The sequence below is a fragment of the Mya arenaria genome, chromosome 6, assembly GCF_026914265.1.
Source record: "Mya arenaria isolate MELC-2E11 chromosome 6, ASM2691426v1".
Lineage (NCBI taxonomy): Eukaryota > Metazoa > Mollusca > Bivalvia > Myida > Myidae > Mya > Mya arenaria.
Genome location: NC_069127.1, coordinates 17,238,741 through 17,257,964, shown reverse-complemented (window position 1 = coordinate 17,257,964; position 19,224 = coordinate 17,238,741). Strand labels below are relative to the sequence as shown.

General features: G+C 39.2%; 3 protein-coding genes across 9 annotated transcripts; all 3 read right to left on the bottom strand.

Annotated features, from left to right (window-relative positions):
* Positions 1 to 264: 264 nt before the first annotated feature.
* Positions 265 to 12,623, bottom strand: LOC128236748 (uncharacterized). Of its 7 annotated transcripts, none has more exons than XM_052951843.1 (4): positions 12,484 to 12,623; positions 2,127 to 2,518; positions 1,709 to 1,844; positions 265 to 888 (listed from the first exon to the last, which is right to left on the bottom strand). In XM_052951843.1, exons 2-4 carry the CDS (start codon positions 2,493 to 2,495, stop codon positions 686 to 688), a joined length of 708 nt encoding a protein of 235 aa, XP_052807803.1. In that variant the 5' UTR covers positions 2,496 to 2,518; positions 12,484 to 12,623; the 3' UTR covers positions 265 to 685. The 7 variants fall into 7 exon arrangements, with proteins under 7 accessions (XP_052807803.1, XP_052807802.1, XP_052807805.1 ...); XM_052951842.1 differs by lacking the exon at positions 12,484 to 12,623 and adding an exon at positions 4,494 to 4,604; XM_052951845.1 differs by lacking the exon at positions 12,484 to 12,623 and adding an exon at positions 4,160 to 4,182.
* Positions 6,172 to 10,304, bottom strand: LOC128236750 (uncharacterized). The gene is made up of 3 exons (XM_052951846.1): positions 9,784 to 10,304; positions 8,333 to 8,468; positions 6,172 to 7,422 (listed from the first exon to the last, which is right to left on the bottom strand). Exons 1-3 carry the CDS (start codon positions 10,063 to 10,065, stop codon positions 7,223 to 7,225), a joined length of 618 nt encoding a protein of 205 aa, XP_052807806.1. The 5' UTR covers positions 10,066 to 10,304; the 3' UTR covers positions 6,172 to 7,222.
* Positions 12,624 to 14,383: 1,760 nt separating the features above from the next.
* LOC128239286 (uncharacterized) lies at positions 14,384 to 18,207 on the bottom strand. The gene is made up of 2 exons (XM_052955867.1): positions 18,042 to 18,207; positions 14,384 to 16,148 (listed from the first exon to the last, which is right to left on the bottom strand). Exon 2 carries the CDS (start codon positions 16,075 to 16,077, stop codon positions 15,142 to 15,144), a length of 936 nt encoding a protein of 311 aa, XP_052811827.1. The 5' UTR covers positions 16,078 to 16,148; positions 18,042 to 18,207; the 3' UTR covers positions 14,384 to 15,141.
* Between the last annotated feature and the right edge of the window lie 1,017 nt (positions 18,208 to 19,224).

Below are 19,224 nucleotides of genomic sequence, written 5' to 3'. Positions count from 1 at the left end.
CATGTGTATGCGGTATTTGTCGCAAACAGTTCGTATTTACTTTTCTTTATGTCCTCATTTATCTAATTTTAAATTTCAACGCGCTTAAGTTATTCTTAAGTTTTGAATAATGCACTTTACAAATTGTTTTGAAATACCGGGATTAATTATGTATAATTTGTTGTAACAAATATATCCAGTATGCGGTTAAAACTGGTCACCATAATATGGAAGCACACGAGGTTATCTCCCTTAGGTCAAAATGACATACAACAATATCTCATGTGGCGTTTTGATTGTCACAGCATTTTATTCTTAGATTTATCTTCTAAATCGTTTTGCTAAGACAGTGTTCTTATTTGTGTTTCTTGTAAATTTTTAGTACAACTTTAATATATATAATATATGTGTTTGCATAAAACGTGCATTCAAAAATCAAAGAAATAATAAAATATAGCAGCAGACCATTTTAAAAGTTTTACTTCTAAAAGGTAATGTCTATCACAGACTCGGGCTTATATAGGCACATATATATGGCACATACGCAATCGTGACAGTCAAAATTTTGAGTTGAGTAAGTCTGAAAGTATTACACTGCACTGGCAATTAAATTAATGAAACCAGACTCATAAACACTTGTAACATGGCTTTGTTTTCACCAATGGCGACACGGACGGAAACAATGAGATGGCGACAGTTGCGGGAGCTACTGGCGGCTCATGGAAATGGCGGCGGGGGCGGCCATGGGTTGCACTTCCTGTGCTTCCTGGACAAGGGCGCAATAACTGCAGAAGATGATGGTGAGCCAATCGGAAACATTCGTGCCCGGGATGCCCTTGAGCTCCCTGATCTTTCCGCGCACCTGGGCCCACAGGATCAGGTTGTATATGGGCACGAAAAACGCCATAGCTGTCAACGAAAGGGATACAGTCCTTAAGTGCATAATAATTCAACATATAAAGAACTCATTCTTAATGACAAAAGGTATATTGTTGCCAACGTTTGTGACAGAACAATGAAAAACATAATAGAAAACAAAAACATATTATGGAATGACTTACTTTAACTTACGACATATAATGAACAACGTAATTTAATCATTAAGAATTTCAACTGTAGCGGGCGTTTTAAAGCTGCACTCGATTTACCGTTTTTACAACTTTTTTAAATTTTTGTCTGGGAAAGAGCAAATTTTTGCGTAAATTTCTGCAAACCAACGATAAAAGATTGCTGACAAAAGATCGCAGATTTTCATATTTCCGTTCGAAAATCAATGTTTTATGGCTTAACTCGTTACTAACGGTTTAAGAAAAATGCATAAAACATCAATTTTTGAACTTAAATGTAAAAATCTGCGATCTAATTTTTTGACAGCAGTCTTATATAACTGGTTTTCATGCATTTTCGCAAAAAAAATTGGCTCGTTCCAAGACAAAAAATAAAAAAAAGTTGTAAAAACGTTCAATCTGTGAGAGTGCAGCTTTAAGGTCCGCCTACTGCCACTCATCCGATACACACTCCCTGCGTCAGATATTTCGTTGACAATGTGTCAGCCAGTAAGGTTGTATTCTAAGTCAGTGAGATCACCTAAAGTAATATCTTAATGATTAAGACTGGCTCGTTCGCTACGCTCACTCCGCCCATTTTATAAGCATTTATTTTCTATTTCATGTCATCTAACTATTACATAAAATTTAAGTACGCCCATGTGACTCAAATTTACACGTACTTGCGAGAATGCAGTTGCACTCTCCGGCATGTTCGGCCGTCTGTCCGTAAGTAGCGCAGGGCACGATCAAGGCGGACAGGGCCAGATGGATGTTGTTAAAGCAGCCACATAGGTGGTTAGACCAGCCGCCGTGACCCTGTGGATAAAAAGGAATTCAAGGTGAACTAGAGGAGGCAGATTATTCTTTAATAATTTGGCATATGATGCGTGAGGTTTAATAGTTATTGTTAAGACAGTTTCTGGTATAAGTTACAATAACAGTGAATGTAAGTGTAAGCTCAGACCATTCAGCATTGTTTTGCACGTGTGCATGTTTGTATGCTAATACGTACAGGGGAGATAAAACGTGATGTAGCGTAGTCTTTCTTTTAAATGCTAGTAAACTATGTCAGTACAATTTCATGCCGTAGTTACTCACGTATGTTCGACCGCGTTCTCTGGCGTTCGCCATATTCTGCTCGCCCGTTGAGGGATGTGCCCCGTGCACAGGTTGCTGGATGTAGACGACCTGTCCTGGAGGCGGTGGGCCGAAATGCTGCCCCTGGTGTCCCGGCCCCGGGCCATATTGTGGTTGTCCATGGCCATATTGTGGTTGACCAGTGCCATATTGTGGTTGTCCATGGCCATACTGTGGTTGTCCATGGCCATACTGTGGTTGTCCCTGGCCATACTGTGGTTGCCCTTGACTATTTTGTGGTTGTACATATTGTACCTGCGGTTGATTCTGACTGTTCTGTGCCTGTTGTTCGTCGTATGGAGGCGGGTTTTCTCCCTGCCCTTTCTCCATGGTTTCTACTTTCTAGAGTTTCCCTATAAATTGAATTTAGAAATTAATTCTACGATCTGTCTACCTCGTGGTTTATCATCTGTTAACTGTTAGATCACTGGCAAATCAGCATACTAGTCCAAACAAGCAAACCAGTATAAACATAAATCATTTATATAAAGCAAAGCGGCGAAGGAAAAGGGGAGACGTCTAATAAACTATTTAATATATACATGTATAAATATAGTCGTATAATCCACCTCCCATCATCGAAGTCCGTAATATCAACACACTTTGCAACATTATACTTGCCCAATGGCGCTTGATGGTTGGGATTTTGAATTATTATCTTTTAACCTTATTTTCTATTAATGTTTGATATCTTAAATGACTTTTGTATCCCGTTTCTTCCTATGAAAGCTGAGTGAGCCAGATCAATATGAGACCGAATCAATATAATCGATTGAGAGTTTTATGTAGCACCTCCATACATTGACGGAATGGTTTGAATGCTTCATTATTTCTTTTCAACCCTCCCAATGCCCATACAATATGTAAACAACTTATACATGTATTTCGAATTTCATTAGAATTTCGTATTAGATTTTGATTAATATATAAAGAAATGTGTGTCAAAATATAGCAAACATATATAGCAGTTGTGTTTCAAAAATCTGCCACAGACATTTGTTTGAATTTTCAAAATATATACAGCAGTCGGTTTTCAAAATCTGTCAGTCATTATTTTCAATTTTCCGAACATATATAGCAGTCGGCTTTCAAACACCTTTTACATTTTTTTTTTAATTTTCAAAAACATTTTCACGCGACAAACCATGAGTTTAGTTACACAGTGATTTGGTGGGAATGAGCTGAATTTTGACCTTTACAAAATTTAGTGACATTTATCCTAAAATAACCTTAAATATATACATATTTTAACCTTAAATATATATATATTTCTTCAGATTCATCAAAGGGGTCACTCCTACCAACTATCTAGCATAAATAACTATGAATTACTGCACTTTTACAAAGTCAGAAAATCTCGAATTGACTAAATAGAGTTGGTAGGAGTGACCTCTTTGATGAATCTGAAGAAAAAAATATATATTTTAAGTTATTTTAGGTTAAATGTCACTAAATTTTGTAAAGGTCAAAATCCAGCTCATTCCCACCAAATCACTGTGTTTAGTTACAGCTTACTGTCGCTCACGTAAGCTAGCGTTAGCAAATTGTTTTGTTTTTGTATCCCAGTTGCATCGCAGTGTATACCCGGCTAGCGGGGAGTAAGGTCGAAAAACGTTAGCCATAATAATAAATAATTATGATAATCTCCCCCTCCCCATCCCTGAAACCACTCGTTCATACTCTTTCAAATCGATATAATTGTGTGAATGTATATCTGAACAATGTACGTAATACTTAACGAACATGTTCATGTTCTTTTAATGTAATTGAATGGCGTCGTTCCTCTTATATTCGCCGAACGACCCCACTTAAAGATATGCAATTCGAAAGTAAATCGGCGAAAAGACGCCTTTACTTACCTCAAATAATAATTCAATACAATATACGTTAATATAATAAACTATGTTCCACAAGATATTCAAAACACACGTGAATAGTCAATAGATATATAAAAAATGTTACAGATTGAAAACCCTAACTTATTCAATGTTTACCATGTTGCTATGGCCCCCACCATTTCCTTGTTCTCCCTTGTATTCAAATGTTCAATATTCAAAGTGCGATTATCTAGGACATCAATGAGCATTGTATCCAATACACTGATAGAGATCTACTCACTATCGATGTATTTTAATATTTATGGTTTTGCGTTTGAGAAGTTTTATCAAATGATAAATAAGATCATTATCCAATAAACGTGAGTTAAGCATAAATCTTGCATGTCCACCTTGCCCTGATAATAGACGGAATACCTCCACAAAATACACAAACATATACACATAGTAAAACTATGTATATGATAATATAACAGAACTCACTATACCGTACCGGTCATCTGTGCAGCAAAATCTTCTTAAGATAAATCACGAGAAAGTCAATAATCCATCCAATGATAATTGTCCAATACTCGGCCCAATAATAATTGTCTATTCAACGACCAATAATTATTGTTATACTCCACTCAATAATGATACGATAATTTGATAATGTGATAATTATATATAACTTTCTCAATTTATAACTTGTTATAATAAGTGACTGTGATACAACTACGGCAATATTTATTTTAATGCTTGAAGACTAACTTTTATTATACTTGTGCAATTTCGATTACAGTCATATTATTATTTAAATATTTTTTATGCATTGGATCCTTATGCCATGCCGCCAAAACAAAGGACCACAATGGAAATAAGTTTTTCTCTTTTTTGTGTCATCCTGGGTTCGGTGTGCCTGTCATAGCTATTGATAATATCATGTATGTATTATGTTATTTACTACACATGCCGTATATTCTAAATGTACAAAAATGTGCATTCCTTGCTGTCTGTCTGTCTGTCCGTCCGTCCGTCCGTCCGTCCGTCTGTCTAACGATTGTCCAATACTTCACGCAATAATGGTTGTCTAATACTCCTGACCAACAGATAACGATTGTCTAATACTTCACGCAATAACGGTTGTCTAATACTCCAACCGATAACGATTGTCTAATACTTCACGCAATAACGGTTGTCTAATACTCCAACCGATAACGATTGTCCAATACTTCACGCAATAATGGTTGTCTAATACTCCTGACCAACAGATAACGATTGTCTAATACTTCACGCAATAACGGTTGTCTAATACTCCAACCGATAACGATTGTCTAATACTTCACGCAATAACGGTTGTCTAATACTCCAACCGATAACGATTGTCCAATACTTCACGCAATAATGGTTGTCTAATACTCCTGACCAACAGATAACGATTGTCTAATACTTCACGCAATAACGGTTGTCTAATACTCCAACCGATAACGATTGTCTAATACTTCACGCAATAACGGTTGTCTAATACTCCAACCGATAACGATTGTCCAATACTTCACGCAATAATGGTTGTCTAATACTCCAACCGATAACGATTGTCCAATACTTCACGCAATAACGGTTGTCTAATACTCCAACCAATAACGATTGTCCAATACTTCACGCAATTACGGTTGTCTAATACTCCAACCGATAACGATTGTCCAATACTTCACGCAATAACGGTTGTCTAATACTCCAACCGATAACGATTGTCCAATACTGCACGCAATAACGGTTGTCTAATACTCCAACCGATAACGATTGTCCAATACTTCACGCAATAACGGTTGTCTAATACTTCACGCAATAACGATTGTCCAATACTTCACGCAATAACGATTGTCCAATACTTCACGCAATAATTATTGTCCAATACTTAACCAAATAATGTCCCTGCTTCTTCAAAGGAGTAAAACAAACATTCTGCTAACCTATCGCTGACATTTAATATATCCGATCCTCAATTTTGTGAACTTTGGATCCCCATATTACATTATTAAGGAGTCTTCATAAAGGGTTTTAACTGCAAAAAAATAAACAGAAAATAGTATAACTTAAAAGTTTTTTGGGGCCTTGGAAAATTGCAAAATATCTCGATTCACTCCCAATTTAAGTTGAAAAAAGGAGCAAAAACGCAAATTACAATAAAGTGTGTGTATTTTTTAAATTTAATTTACATGTTAGAAAACAGCAAGAAATGCTCTTTCAAATGATACGACAAGTACATAGTACATAGTACATGGGGTCATGTGGCATAACATTTAACATTAAGGTCAATGGGGCTTGCAGAGAACTCGCTTATTTGTGGGCCGGATTACTTAAATAAATTTGCAACTTTGTGTGCAAAAAAATAAAGGCCTAAAATATGTACAATCCTTTTTGTTAACTTTGGGATACATAATCAAACATGAGGGTTAGAAATAGTATCAATTCTAGGAGCATGAATAAACCAAAATATAATTGAAATGAAACATAAATCCGGCGGTAGCAGGATGTCATCGATCTGTTGTACAGCTGTTTCTTGCTGCCACAGAAACATGTGAACTTGACGGATTGTAAGCGAAATATTAGTAAAAAGCATACTTACAGAACAAAAGTTGTCTACATTTGAATTTTATGTTTACTATTTAGTTTTACGTTCAGCTGTTTCAAGATGTCGACAGTTTTTCGTATCGAGTATATTAGAGTAATAATACGAAGTGATCAAGTGGCCTAGTTTAAGGGCAAAAACGGTTTTGAAGGTCAAAAATTCAAATATTTCAAAAAATCATATTAAAGTTTAGAGCAACATTATTTTACGAGAGTAAACCAAACATCCTTTGTAACATGCCCTGGTGTACTAAGATTGCGAGCAAATCTAACGAAAAAAGATTTTATCAGATGAATGCTCAAAAACATTCGTTATCAATCAGATTATATTAAACTGCGTCAATACTTTATTGACGGAATATAATCCATTTATATGTCACATGAATTGTTCTAAAACGCTAATTTGTAAAAAAAAAAATACATTTTTTCTGTTTTCACTGTGTAACATGAAAGACACTTGTACCATGCAAGAGTCACTTGAAAACCTTCGTCTCCAACCACCACATGATCAGACTCCGTGTCCCTCACATTCTGACATTATTTTACAAAATATGGACGGCCAGCATCACAAACCGACTCTTTTCAACTGCCAGTCTATCAAATGTATTTAATTCAGTATCTGCGCATGCGCGGGTCTGACGGCTCCCGCGGAAGTACTTCCTGAGCTTCCTGCATCAATGCACAAAATGGACAGAGGAGGATTCTGAGACAGTCCCCCCGCACGTCTCCCGGAATTCCCTTGGATTCACGCACCTTCCCCCGGACACGTGACCATAGCACCACGTTGAACACCGGCACCATGAACGCCAGGGCTGAAATATATCAACGAACGTGAAGCATATTTAAAACTGAATCCGGGAGAGAAATGAAGAATGTTTAAGAGAATCGTTGGAGTCTATTAAAAGCTAAATCGGTTGGTGTTGATCAGGGGCAGTGATTGCGAACAGACTCAAGACTCAAAATTGTAATGCTTCATTTCATTGGATCTTTCCTTCTAGCAAAGCATTGATTGTGAACTTTGCTGAATTTAATATTTTACCTTGAATGTTTTTCTAATATTAACATATATTTTTGTAACAGAAATGGAATAAGGATAATTTTTATTCCTTCATAAAATGCTTTTCTGCGTCTGAGTCTGAATTCAGGCTTGAGACTGTTCGTAACCATGGCCCCTGGTGTGTTAAGATGTGTTCATATCGTAACCATGGCCCCTGGTGTGTTAAGATGTGTTCATATCGTAACCATGGCCCCTGGTGTGTTAAGATGTGTTCATATCGTAACCATGGCCCCTGGTGTGTTAAGATGTGTTCATATCGTAACCATGGCCCCTGGTGTGTTAAGATGTGTTCATATCGTAACCATGGCCCCTGGTGTGTTAAGATGTGTTCATATCGTAACCATGGCCCCTGGTGTGTTAAGATGTGTTCATATCGTAACCATGGCCCCTGGTGTGTTAAGATGTGTTCATATCGTAATCATGGCCCCTGGTGTGTTAAGATGTGTTCATATCGTTATGTTGAGCTAGAAATAAGAGTTCGAGATTTTATTACCAAATAACGGAAGAAAGGTTCCTTTCAATGTTAACTTTCCCAACTGATCCTTCAGTGAACAGGACCATTCAGGTGGTATTCAATAAACAAACTAAAATAGTCTGCAATACTTCCCCCGAACTGGAATTAAACTGTACAAGTGATTGCAATTTTTCAAAGATAGATTGCTTACATCCGAGAATACAGTCACATTCGCCGACAGTCTCTGCGGTGCGTCCGAAGGTGACGCATGGAAGTATGCACGTGGACGTTGCTAGGTGTGTATCGTTGAAACAGCCGCACAAACTGTTGGACCAACCGTCATAGCGCTGGAACGTCATGTAAAAATTTAGAAAGTCAAAATTATGTCGGTATTGTTTAATTTTACAATATGTAGATGATATTTTCGAATCATAAACCTGACTTGCTTACAAAATAGTAAACAAATAGTATACACAGTTCAAAACACCAATGTATGCCTTTATTTATGACGTAATGCAGACTGATGGTATCGTGACGTCAACAGGGAATCTGGGTAAACCGCCATAGGGCGTATGAACGGAAGCAACACAAAAACAAGAAGACTGTAATGGTGAGTATCTACCCCATCCCCTACCCGTCTCTTATCATTAATGCTCCCTACCCGTCTCTTATCATTATTGCTCCCTACCCGTCTCTTATCATTATTGCTCCCTACCCGTCTCTTATCATTATTGCTCCCTACCCGTCTCTTATCATTAATGCTCCCTACCCGTCTCTTATCATTAATGCTCCCTACCCGTCTCTTATCATTATTGCTCCCTACCCGTCTCTTATCATTATTGCTCCCTACCCGTCTCTTATCATTAATGCTCCCTACCCGTCTCTTATCATTATTGCTCCCTACCCGTCTCTTATCATTATTGCTCCCTACCCGTCTCTTATCATTATTGCTCCCTACCCGTCTCTTATCATTATTGCTCCCTACCCGTCTCTTATCATTATTGCTCCCTACCCGTCTCTTATCATTATTGCTCCCTACCCGTCTCTTATCATTATTGCTCCCTACCCGTCTCTTATCATTATTGCTCCCTACCCGTCTCTTATCATTATTGCTCCCTACCCGTCTCTTATCATTATTGCTCCCTACCCGTCTCTTATCATTAATGCTCCCTACCCGTCTCTTATCATTATTGCTCCCTACCCGTCTCTTATCATTATTGCTCCCTACCCGTCTCTTATCATTATTGCTCCCTACCCGTCTCTTATCATTAATGCTCCCTACCCGTCTCTTATCATTATTGCTCCCTACCCGTCTCTTATCATTATTGCTCCCTACCCGTCTCTTATCATTATTGCTCCCTACCCGTCTCTTATCATTATTGCTCCCTACCCGTCTCTTATCATTAATGCTCCCTACCCGTCTCTTATCATTAATGCTCCCTACCCGTCTCTTATCATTATTGCTCCCTACCCGTCTCTTATCATTATTGCTCCCTACCCGTCTCTTATCATTATTGCTCCCTACCCGTCTCTTATCATTATTGCTCCCTACCCGTCTCTTATCATTATTGCTTACCATCTTCGATAAATACAAATGCATGTTCCATTGTCATAGTAGGAAAACTATAATAGTTTGCAACTACACAGTTTGTACACACTTACGTTTAGAGCGACTCCGTAGCTGGGTGGCTGGACCGCTCCGTTTCCGTTAGGGGTGTTTCCAATTTGAGCGATGTTGTGGAACTGTCCCTGCCCCTCGGGGGATGATGCCACTGCTGTGTACGGTGGTGGAGCGTCCTCGTATGGGGCGTCCGGGCCGCATGGAGGCGCGTGGCCGTTGACGCCATTATAGGGCGGGTAAGTCACATGATCATTGTTTATAGCACAGTTTTGAGCCCCGTTTTGTGTTATACTTTCATAGTTATTGTTTTGGCGTGGATCCATTTTCAGTTTTAAAACACACTGTCACTTTTGCAGCAATAGTTGAGGAAAAATAACACTCTCTGAAGTTTGACTGTTTTCTCTCTATATCGTTTACGACTTATTATGTCCATATTTCATAAAATTCCTTATTAGCCATTGCTAATGACTAACTGTCATCCATTTTTGCACAATAACATACCCGGTCAACCGATACAGTGTACATATTTGTTATTCTATTAATAGGAGATCAATATGGCTTCCAATAAGTCTATTGATCTGATCAGAGGAGCTATTAGATAATACATGTATATACCCGCTTTGTTGTTCACAAGTCTGTCGCTCTCAGGGGATCAAACCAATACAAATCAGTCCCGTTGTAGCGGGTGCTTACTTCCCCTGTTTTGTCATCATCACAGCACCAGTGGTGCTGTAAGACTAGAGCGGTGGCAATTATAATTATTATAATAATAACATTGAGATTTATTTTTTAATATCTTAATAGCAAAATCCTGTTCAAATGAGTCGCCCGGAACGTCAGCACATGGAAACCACCCCATGCGTATGGGGAAAGTTCAACAATGCCGAACCCGTCCCATGCGTATGCGGAATGCCAACAATGCCGAACCCACCCCATGTGTAGGCAGAACGTCAACAATGCCGAACCCACCCCATGTGCAGGCAGAACGTCAACAATGCCGAACCCACCCCATGTGTATGGGGAACGTCAACAATGCGAACCCACCCCATGTGTAGGCAGAACGTCATCAATGCCGAACCCACCCCATGTGTAGGCATAACGTCAACAATGCCGAACCCACCCCATGTATATGGGGAACGTCAACAATGCGAACCCGCCCCATGTGTAGGCAGAACGTCAACAATGCGAACCCGCTCCATGTGTATGGGGAACGTCAACAATGTCGAACCCACCCCATGCGTATGGGGAACGTCAGCAATGCCGGACCCGCCCCATGCGTATGGCGAACGTCAACAATGTGAACCCGCCCCATGTGTATGAGGAACGTCAACAATGCCGAACCCGCCCCATGCGTATGCGGAATGCCAACTGTGCCGAACCCGCCCCATGTGTCGGCGCGACGCCAACAATGTCGAACCCACCCCATGTGTAGGCGCAACGCCAACAATGTCGAACCCACCCCATGCGTAGGCGCGACGCCAACAATGTCGAACCCACCCCATGTGTCGGCGCGACGCCAACAATGTCGAACCCACCCCATGTGTCGGCGCGACGCCAACAATGTCGAACCCACCCCATGTGTCGGCGCGACGCCAACAATGTCGAACCCACCCCATGTGTCGGCGCGACGCCAACAATGTCGAACACACCCCATGTGTCGGCGCGACGCCAACAATGTCGAACCCACCCCCATGTGTCGGCGCGACGCCAACAATGTCGAACCCACCCCATGTGTAGGCGCGACGCCAACAATGTCGAACCCACCCCATGTGTAGGCATGTGTAGGCGCGACACCAACAATGTCGAACCCACCCCATGTGTCGGCGTTCCCATGGGAAACGTCAACAACGCCGAATGCGCCCCATGCGTATGCGGAATGCCAACAGTGCCGAACCCGCCGCATGTGTCGGCGCGACGCCAACAATGCCGAACCCACCCCATGTGTCAGCGCGACGCCAACAATGTAGAGCCCATCCCATGTGTAGGCGCGACGCCAACAACGTCGAATCCACCCCATGTGTCGGCGCGACGCCAACAACGTCGAATCCACCGCATGTGTCGGCGCGACGCCAACAATGTCGAACCCACCCGATGTGTAGGCGCGACGCCAACAATGTCGAACCTACCAACATGTGTAGGCAGAACGCCAACACATGAAACCCATGGAAGTTTTAGGCCCGGTTGAATTAGCATTTTTAACTCAATTGACTCAAACGATCAAAATTAAAAAAGCATATGATTTGTGTACAGGTGAACAAATATTAGCATTCACAAACGTAAAAAAAATGTGTTAAAAGGGACTTATCCACAAATTTTCTTGTTAAAAAGCGCCAAAATATCGCTTATATGTTTTATTTGCACACAAATTGATATTGTTGATCATTATTTGTACAATGAGTAAAATGCATTAAAATGATTTAGAATTAAAAACATTTCTTTGCATCAACCTATACTGTGTGCCTTTTAAAAAAAAAATATGTGTGTATAATTCAGTATATGATAATGAACTGTACTATAAATGTGACCACGACATTATCGGGACATGCCGTCTCATCAATTTTAACAACCAGGGTAGTTATTTTGATACAGAACTTCGACGAGTAGGAACAATTAAAAAATGTACAACATTTTATGTCATACTTTTTCTGATCTTTAAGCAGATATTTATGTGAAAAGAATTTAACCTTGTTGTGGTTATCATATTTCCCTTTTGTACAATACAAAACAGGTAAATAACTTACTTATCGATGTTCTTCTGGCATTCTCCGGAATATCTTCCTTTATTATTTGGTTAAAATGTATTCGATAAAGATAATACGCCTTTGTTGTTCTTAGTCACTCAAAAATCCCACTTAATATGCTCACAATATCTTAATGTGTAGAAGTAATTCGTATAGTGAATTTGAAGTCTATTGTCTCTTAAACAATAGTAACTTTGAGGTTAACAATGATTACTTTTGTTTTTGTTTTTGTATTGATTAAAGCGTCATCAACGGTTTAGTTTCATTTATTTCGATTAAGTTACCAAACCATTTTTGTTTGCCTCGCTACTGTTTGTGCATTTCAATTAAAAATTCACACAACACTACCAATTACGACAACAACAACAATAATAATAATAATAATAGCATTAGCAGCATAAATTCATCTATATCACACTGTCCGTCAAAGGAGACAAATTCTTCATCAGCTTGAACCTTCAACCCACTTATTGTAACGCGATATTCAGGCGTGTTTTTAAAAAGTTCTCGTGTTTCAAGAGGTTCGATTAATCTCAATATTTGAAATTATCTGGTACGCAGACTCTCAAAATAGTTCCGTATTATTTGTAACGCAGGATTTGGTTCGAAATTAAATGAGTATTTGGTACGCAAGAGAGTGGGGGTACAACCTCATCATTAGGGGTCGTAGGCTTAAATAACTGCTTTAAACTCAGGCCCCGCCTACTGCTTCCATAATTTCCGTGGGTCATAAAGCCGTCAGTACAACAAAATTCACAGGAAGAGGTTCACCACCTGATAAGCCCAAAATGTTTGCCTAAATTACAGTAGGTGCATTCAACAAGTCAATGAGAATTGGCTTCACTAACATACCTTACATCAGGTCATGATAAAAAAGTTATGTAAAAAGGGGGCCTACATCCCCGGTGTTTCTGCCTATCCAACGTAACCTCAACATTGTGATCATAAACACTGCCAACAAGTTACATTTTGAATACTTCTTGTCGTCTCGAGATGTCAACTTACTATTTTATTGTAAATAGGGCATTACTCGGAAGATTATCCCACCGACCGAATTTGACCGCAACAGTATGCCTACGATCACTGTGACCAAGTTACTTCGCGAATGGATGATAAATTCTGCACAGTGTTTATCTGATGACGCCAACACCGTCATCGACGCCAACAGGAATCCCTAGATGTATGACCATTTTGGGCAGAATGTATCTTTTTAGACCGCATTTTTGTGTGAAGTTTGTGCGTGATATAAATAAGTCAATTTCTTCATTTCTAGTATTTCTTCTCGTCAACGAAGACAATTTGCCAGAAAGCACATTTTTCACAATAAATATAAACTTTCCCATCGACTTTCATTGCCTTGCTTGGGATGCTGATGTTGAGTGCGACACACCGCGTGCTCTGGTGGGTCGAGGGCTGATGCACGCCATGCCCCCACCCCCTCCAATCACCATCCCAACCCCGTCCTCTGTCCAGTGAATTTTAATGCACCCGGCGAAACAACTACTGTCAATCAAATTGAAAAGAAATAGTATTCCAGTGTGTAAAAGTCAGGCGATTGGAAACATGGCAACCGGCAGACGGACAAACTTACAGGACAGGCTTCCGAAAGTATTAAATGCAGAAGACATTTAGAACATTTTTGGTGAAAAACTGCGTTTGGATATTCGATCTCCCCCACCCTACCCTCTGTTTGAGCGTACATTTTTATAATGAATCGATTTGTTTAATTCGTGATCACACCTTTTACAAATTTGTGATAAAATGTGATTCGTGAATTTCGTGGTCCAACATACCGTGAATGGTACGTGTAAATTAACAATACAACAAAGAGAGATCATTCAGTTTTTATATTCATAGTTTATAACATGAACGTTATAAGTATCACAGCAGTGCTTCAAAATCAAATAATCATACTTATTACAAATGAGAGTGAGTGTACACAGTTAAAATGGTGATAAACATTCACGCAACCATACAACAAGAATTACCCTGGTGTACATTCATGAAACCATACAACAAGAATTACCCTGGTGTACATTCACCAAACCATACAACAAGAATTACCCTGGTGTACATTCATGAAACCATACAACAAGAATTACCCTGGTGTACATTCACCAAACCATACAACAAGAATTACCCTGGTGTACATTCATGAAACCATACAACAAGAATTACCCTGGTGTACATTCACCAAACCATACAACAAGAATTACCCTGGTGTACATTCACCAAACCATACAACAAGAATTACCCTGGTGTACATTCACCAAACCATACAACAAGAATTACCCTGGTGTACATTCACCAAACCATACAACAAGAATTACCCTGGTGTACATTCATGAAACCATACAACAAGAATTACCCTGGTGTACATTCATGAAACCATACAACAAGAATTACCCCGGTGTACAAACACGAAACCATACAACAAGAATTACCCTGGTGTCAATCAAACATTGTGTAAAATCAAATGATATGAGAGCATGGTCAGAGTATGACCTTTATTGAATAACGTGAAAACACGTACATCAAATGTTTTTGAAAGACTGTTGAACGTTTGAGGAATTCTATCGCTGTCGCCAGTGTATTTCTATTGCATACCAAATGTGGTTTTGCATTTTACCACATTAATATTCGTATCCTGGACGCATATCACAATATAGTGCAGACTGAGGACTGTGATCCAAGAGGCTGATCCCTGGTCCCTTGCCCGGGTCTCACGGCCACGCTGTCAGCGTTCTTAAGAAGACGCAGGACGTGGCGGTGGCCGTACTTGATGGCGGCGCCATACAACGTCATCGGGCAGTATGGCTCAAAATAGTTCTCCCGGTGTGAGTGGTCCATGGTCTCCATGTCAACGGAATAGTGAAGCATGTGCTCCATTCTCTCCCCGTCACCTGCTATAGTCGCGTGGGCAAATTCTATGGATACTTCATTGTCATTCAACTGTCTCACTATTTTTTCTTGTGCACCTTTTTCTTTAGCGAACTCAATGAGCGTTTTCCCGTCCCTCTGCACGTTTATCCTGCTCCACGACTTGACGAGCACGTTCACCTTGAACGCCTTGTTCTCCTCCACCGGCTCCCAGTAGCCTGGCGCGAACTTCCGGTACGCAGCCTTGAACTCATACTCCAATGGGCCGCTACAGGCGGTGATTAGCTCAAGGTCGGGTTCAAGGTCACATGTGGCACCGCATTTGATGAGCGACACCATGAGTTCTAATAAATGCATTTTGATTGCAAGCTGTAGTGGTGAAACACCATCATTGTTTTTGACATCGAACTTCACATCCGCGTTTGAAAGCTGATACACAATAGGTACATATTGAGTTTCGGAAATTGGACTAGCTTCGACCATAATCACGTGCAAAAGCGTATTTCCGGTTTTGCTGCACGTGACGTTAATGTTCTCCCCACGTTTAATGTAACGTAACGTCCGGTACGGGTCCCTCTCACAGATGGCCTGACAGAGTGGGCTGCGACAAAACTCAGGTGCCAGCCCCAGGGAATCACTTGGGAAGGTGCGGATGATGAACTGGGTGCCCTCCGTCCGTGGCTGCATGGACGCGGGCACCGTTAGCACCTCCATCACCGCCCGCCGCCCGCAGACTCAGACAAGCTCATACACTCCACAACATCAGGCGTGTCCTTGTGGTTTGCCTGAAACAAACAAAATGTATATAAGCGACCAACTTCAGGCATGTTTTTATCTGAATAATTTGTTTAAAATGCCTTTACCTTCAAAATTGCCACGGTGTGAGTATGTGTTTTTAGTTCAGGTGTTTTAAATCACCATGAGATAAACTCCTCATAACCATTAGTTCGTATCATCGTGCAAGGGAAACCTGGTATTATTGCCCCTTCAGTTTAGGCATCGGAATTATCATTAAACTAGAACATCCACAAAAAAATAATTCGAAATTACAAAATTTATTAAAACCAACACTTATTTGTTTGACGAACTATACGGTCTTCGAAAATGATTTGAATGCTTCAATCTTCGAATGGCCCATATGTATATCATAGTGTAAGAGGGTAACGTGTCGTCCACCATAAGTAATCATCTCCAAGAAATATTCCATTAATAGGCGTTCCATGATAAAAACAATGACCGAGAAACGACATTTCACATACAATATGTTTACTGCAACAACCCGCTTCTTAGATCTTTCGGATTTAAAGGGGACACGATATAAAGGGGACACGATATAGGTTAATGCATTTTTTAATGAAGTAGTATGTTTAAGTAGTTTAATGATTAAAACAAAAACAAGCATATAATTTGTAATATATAAAGATATAAATTATATATTAGCGATATTAGGATTTTGCGGCTACAATGGGCTACGTAGCTATTAATTGTGGATTTTTTATAAAGGTTACTATTTTTTATCTGTACGCAAATCATACTTGTTTTTGTTTTGATCGTAAAAGACAAATGAGTTACAAAGAGTAATGCATTAAAATGAAATAAAATTGTTTGGCATCTACCTGTATTGTATCCGTTTAAATCACAGCTGTAAAGAATAAAACTAAAAAAATAAATATGCATTTATGATAATTCTGGCTTCCATAACTTTATTGCAGATATTAATTTGTTTAATGTGTTCAACACGTCTTAAAAGGTAATGTGTAACGTGTTCGCTGAAGTTCTTTAGCTATAGTTATGTTACTTTAATACCAATAAATCTTGTTGTTAACATGATGAAATAATTACCATGATGTTCACAAACAGTATATAACTCGCATTTAACACTTACTCTTATCAATAAAGCAACAACCTCCATTTAACTCCAATTTTGCGTAGTAATTGATAACTTCCAAACCTGTTTACTCAAACAATTATATGGGTATCGGGTTAAGATAAATTGAACCTATATCTTCATTCCGCTATTGATTTGCAATTTTCTCAACAACCCCTTCTACTGAGATAAAACGAAAGATTGATGAATATTTTATAAAATGATTACAACCAGGGAATCTTTTGAGATTTGCTGGCTCACTCCGTGGTTATATACGAGTACATGTATATACATCTATATGGTCTATAGATAAATAGGTATATACAGTTCATGTGGTCCTGTCGACTTGTTCTATGTCGACGTGTGAGTTGAAACCACGTGTCCCGATAAAAACGTCGACTTATCTAGTTAATAACGTCGACTTATCTAGTTAATAACGTCGACTTATCTAGTGAACAAGTGGAAATAGTGATTGCCATATGTCAAGCCGACATTAAACTAGTCGACATGACTTCATGATCACCTCCTTTGTATAAACCATACAACCCTTCCGATCTACTCAGACACATTATTATTTTATTTATTTGCACATGGCGCATTCATTTTTGCATCTCAGTAAACAGAATAAATATGTTTTATTGCATTGAATATAATAACATTGATATGCTCGCATTTGAATAAGTATTAATATTCTAATGTTAAACATGTAGACCAGAGTTTCATTCCAACACACATTACCCATTTGTATGTACAATTTGCTGGAACATTTTGTCTAAAATTTCAAGCTACGACAGTGGAAAATGATACGTACCTTTATGCACACTTATAGTCATGTTTCAAATATCCAGTCACACTTAAATATGCTTTGCTTTAAATAAGGTTATTTTGAAGTCCCAGTAAGAAAAAAACAGTATTTATTTATAAGCCACAATGTCAACCTGGGATTAAAATGTTTTAACCAAAATATCAATATCGGATCTAGCATATTAAGAGTTTCCCGATGTGTATTATACCTATAGCTGGTATACACTATACAACACTGCCAAATTCCTATACAAGGTTTCAAACAGCCCATACTTTGAATAGGTCATTTACATTTTGTTTAAACACGCATCGAACCAATTTGAACATTGAACAAACCCCAATAGAGTCCATGCTATTGGGACTGTGTTTAAGAAGACGCCACAATCCGCTCCTACGAACTGCAAATCAATTATTTACAAAAAGTGAATGAAATTTAAAATAAACCGAGCTATATAATTGATTTCTTTGAAAGCTTACACTCGCATTGATAGTTATAGGTCTTTCAGAAAGATAAAACAATAAAAACAGTATGAATCCTTCTTGAAAGCATTTATTGTGAAAGCCAGGGACGGGGGCAGTTAAGTGTTTAAGTTCTTTCAGGAGTGGAGCTGAACACTTTCAAGTACGGTTTAACAGGGAAAATCCTATTTCCGGCATTTCATGAATGAAACGTTTTCATGAGACGAATGCTGACTTGTCCCAAACTATCCTGCTCTCTACGACCGTGTGAACTGACAGTATTCGTTTTCCGTTACTGTTCTTAGAACTACATAAAAAGTTTGTATAAATGTTAAGAACATCAAGTATTGTCACAGTTTTAATACGATCTTTGGTGCACTCTTACAAGCAATCCATCTTCAATACCACGTTACCTTTTTTCTTCTAAAACCGAGAAGGGTGACCTTGGAAAAAAAATCAACCTTTTCACCACGAAGGCTCCCATGCAGTGTTTGGTATACATTGCAATAGGTGGGATTTTAGCAAGCCAGGTAACGTTGTAATGCATTTGGCATACCGGAATTTTGCATTTTTGAAACCAACAGCTTAGCAAGTGTTGCATATCATTGGAACGTTTAACAGCCTACAACATCATAGCAAGTGTGTGCCAAAACGCCGGTCAATTTTTTATGAGGGGGCATTGCCCAGCACAGTTCAGAGTTATAGGACTTGGTGCACATGTGCTTTTTGTC

Bases quoted from the DNA above. Each gene is read 5' to 3' on its own strand.
- LOC128236748 (XM_052951843.1), bottom strand. From the start codon at position 2,495: ATGGAGAAAGGGCAGGGAGAAAACCCGCCTCCATACGACGAACAACAG. The intron at 1,845-2,126 runs GTGAGTAACTAC...TTTTATCCACAG, and splicing joins GAGAACGCGGTCGAACATAC to GGTCACGGCGGCTGGTCTAA. The intron at 889-1,708 runs GTACGTGTAAAT...TTTCGTTGACAG, and splicing joins GTGCAACTGCATTCTCGCAA to CTATGGCGTTTTTCGTGCCC.
- LOC128236750 (XM_052951846.1), bottom strand. From the start codon at position 10,065: ATGGATCCACGCCAAAACAATAACTATGAAAGTATAACACAAAACGGG. The intron at 8,469-9,783 runs GTAAGTGTGTAC...ATGACGTTCCAG, and splicing joins GCTACGGAGTCGCTCTAAAC to CGCTATGACGGTTGGTCCAA. The intron at 7,423-8,332 runs GTAAGCAATCTA...GATATATTTCAG, and splicing joins ATGTGACTGTATTCTCGGAT to CCCTGGCGTTCATGGTGCCG.
- LOC128239286 (XM_052955867.1), bottom strand. From the start codon at position 16,077: ATGGAGGTGCTAACGGTGCCCGCGTCCATGCAGCCACGGACGGAGGGC.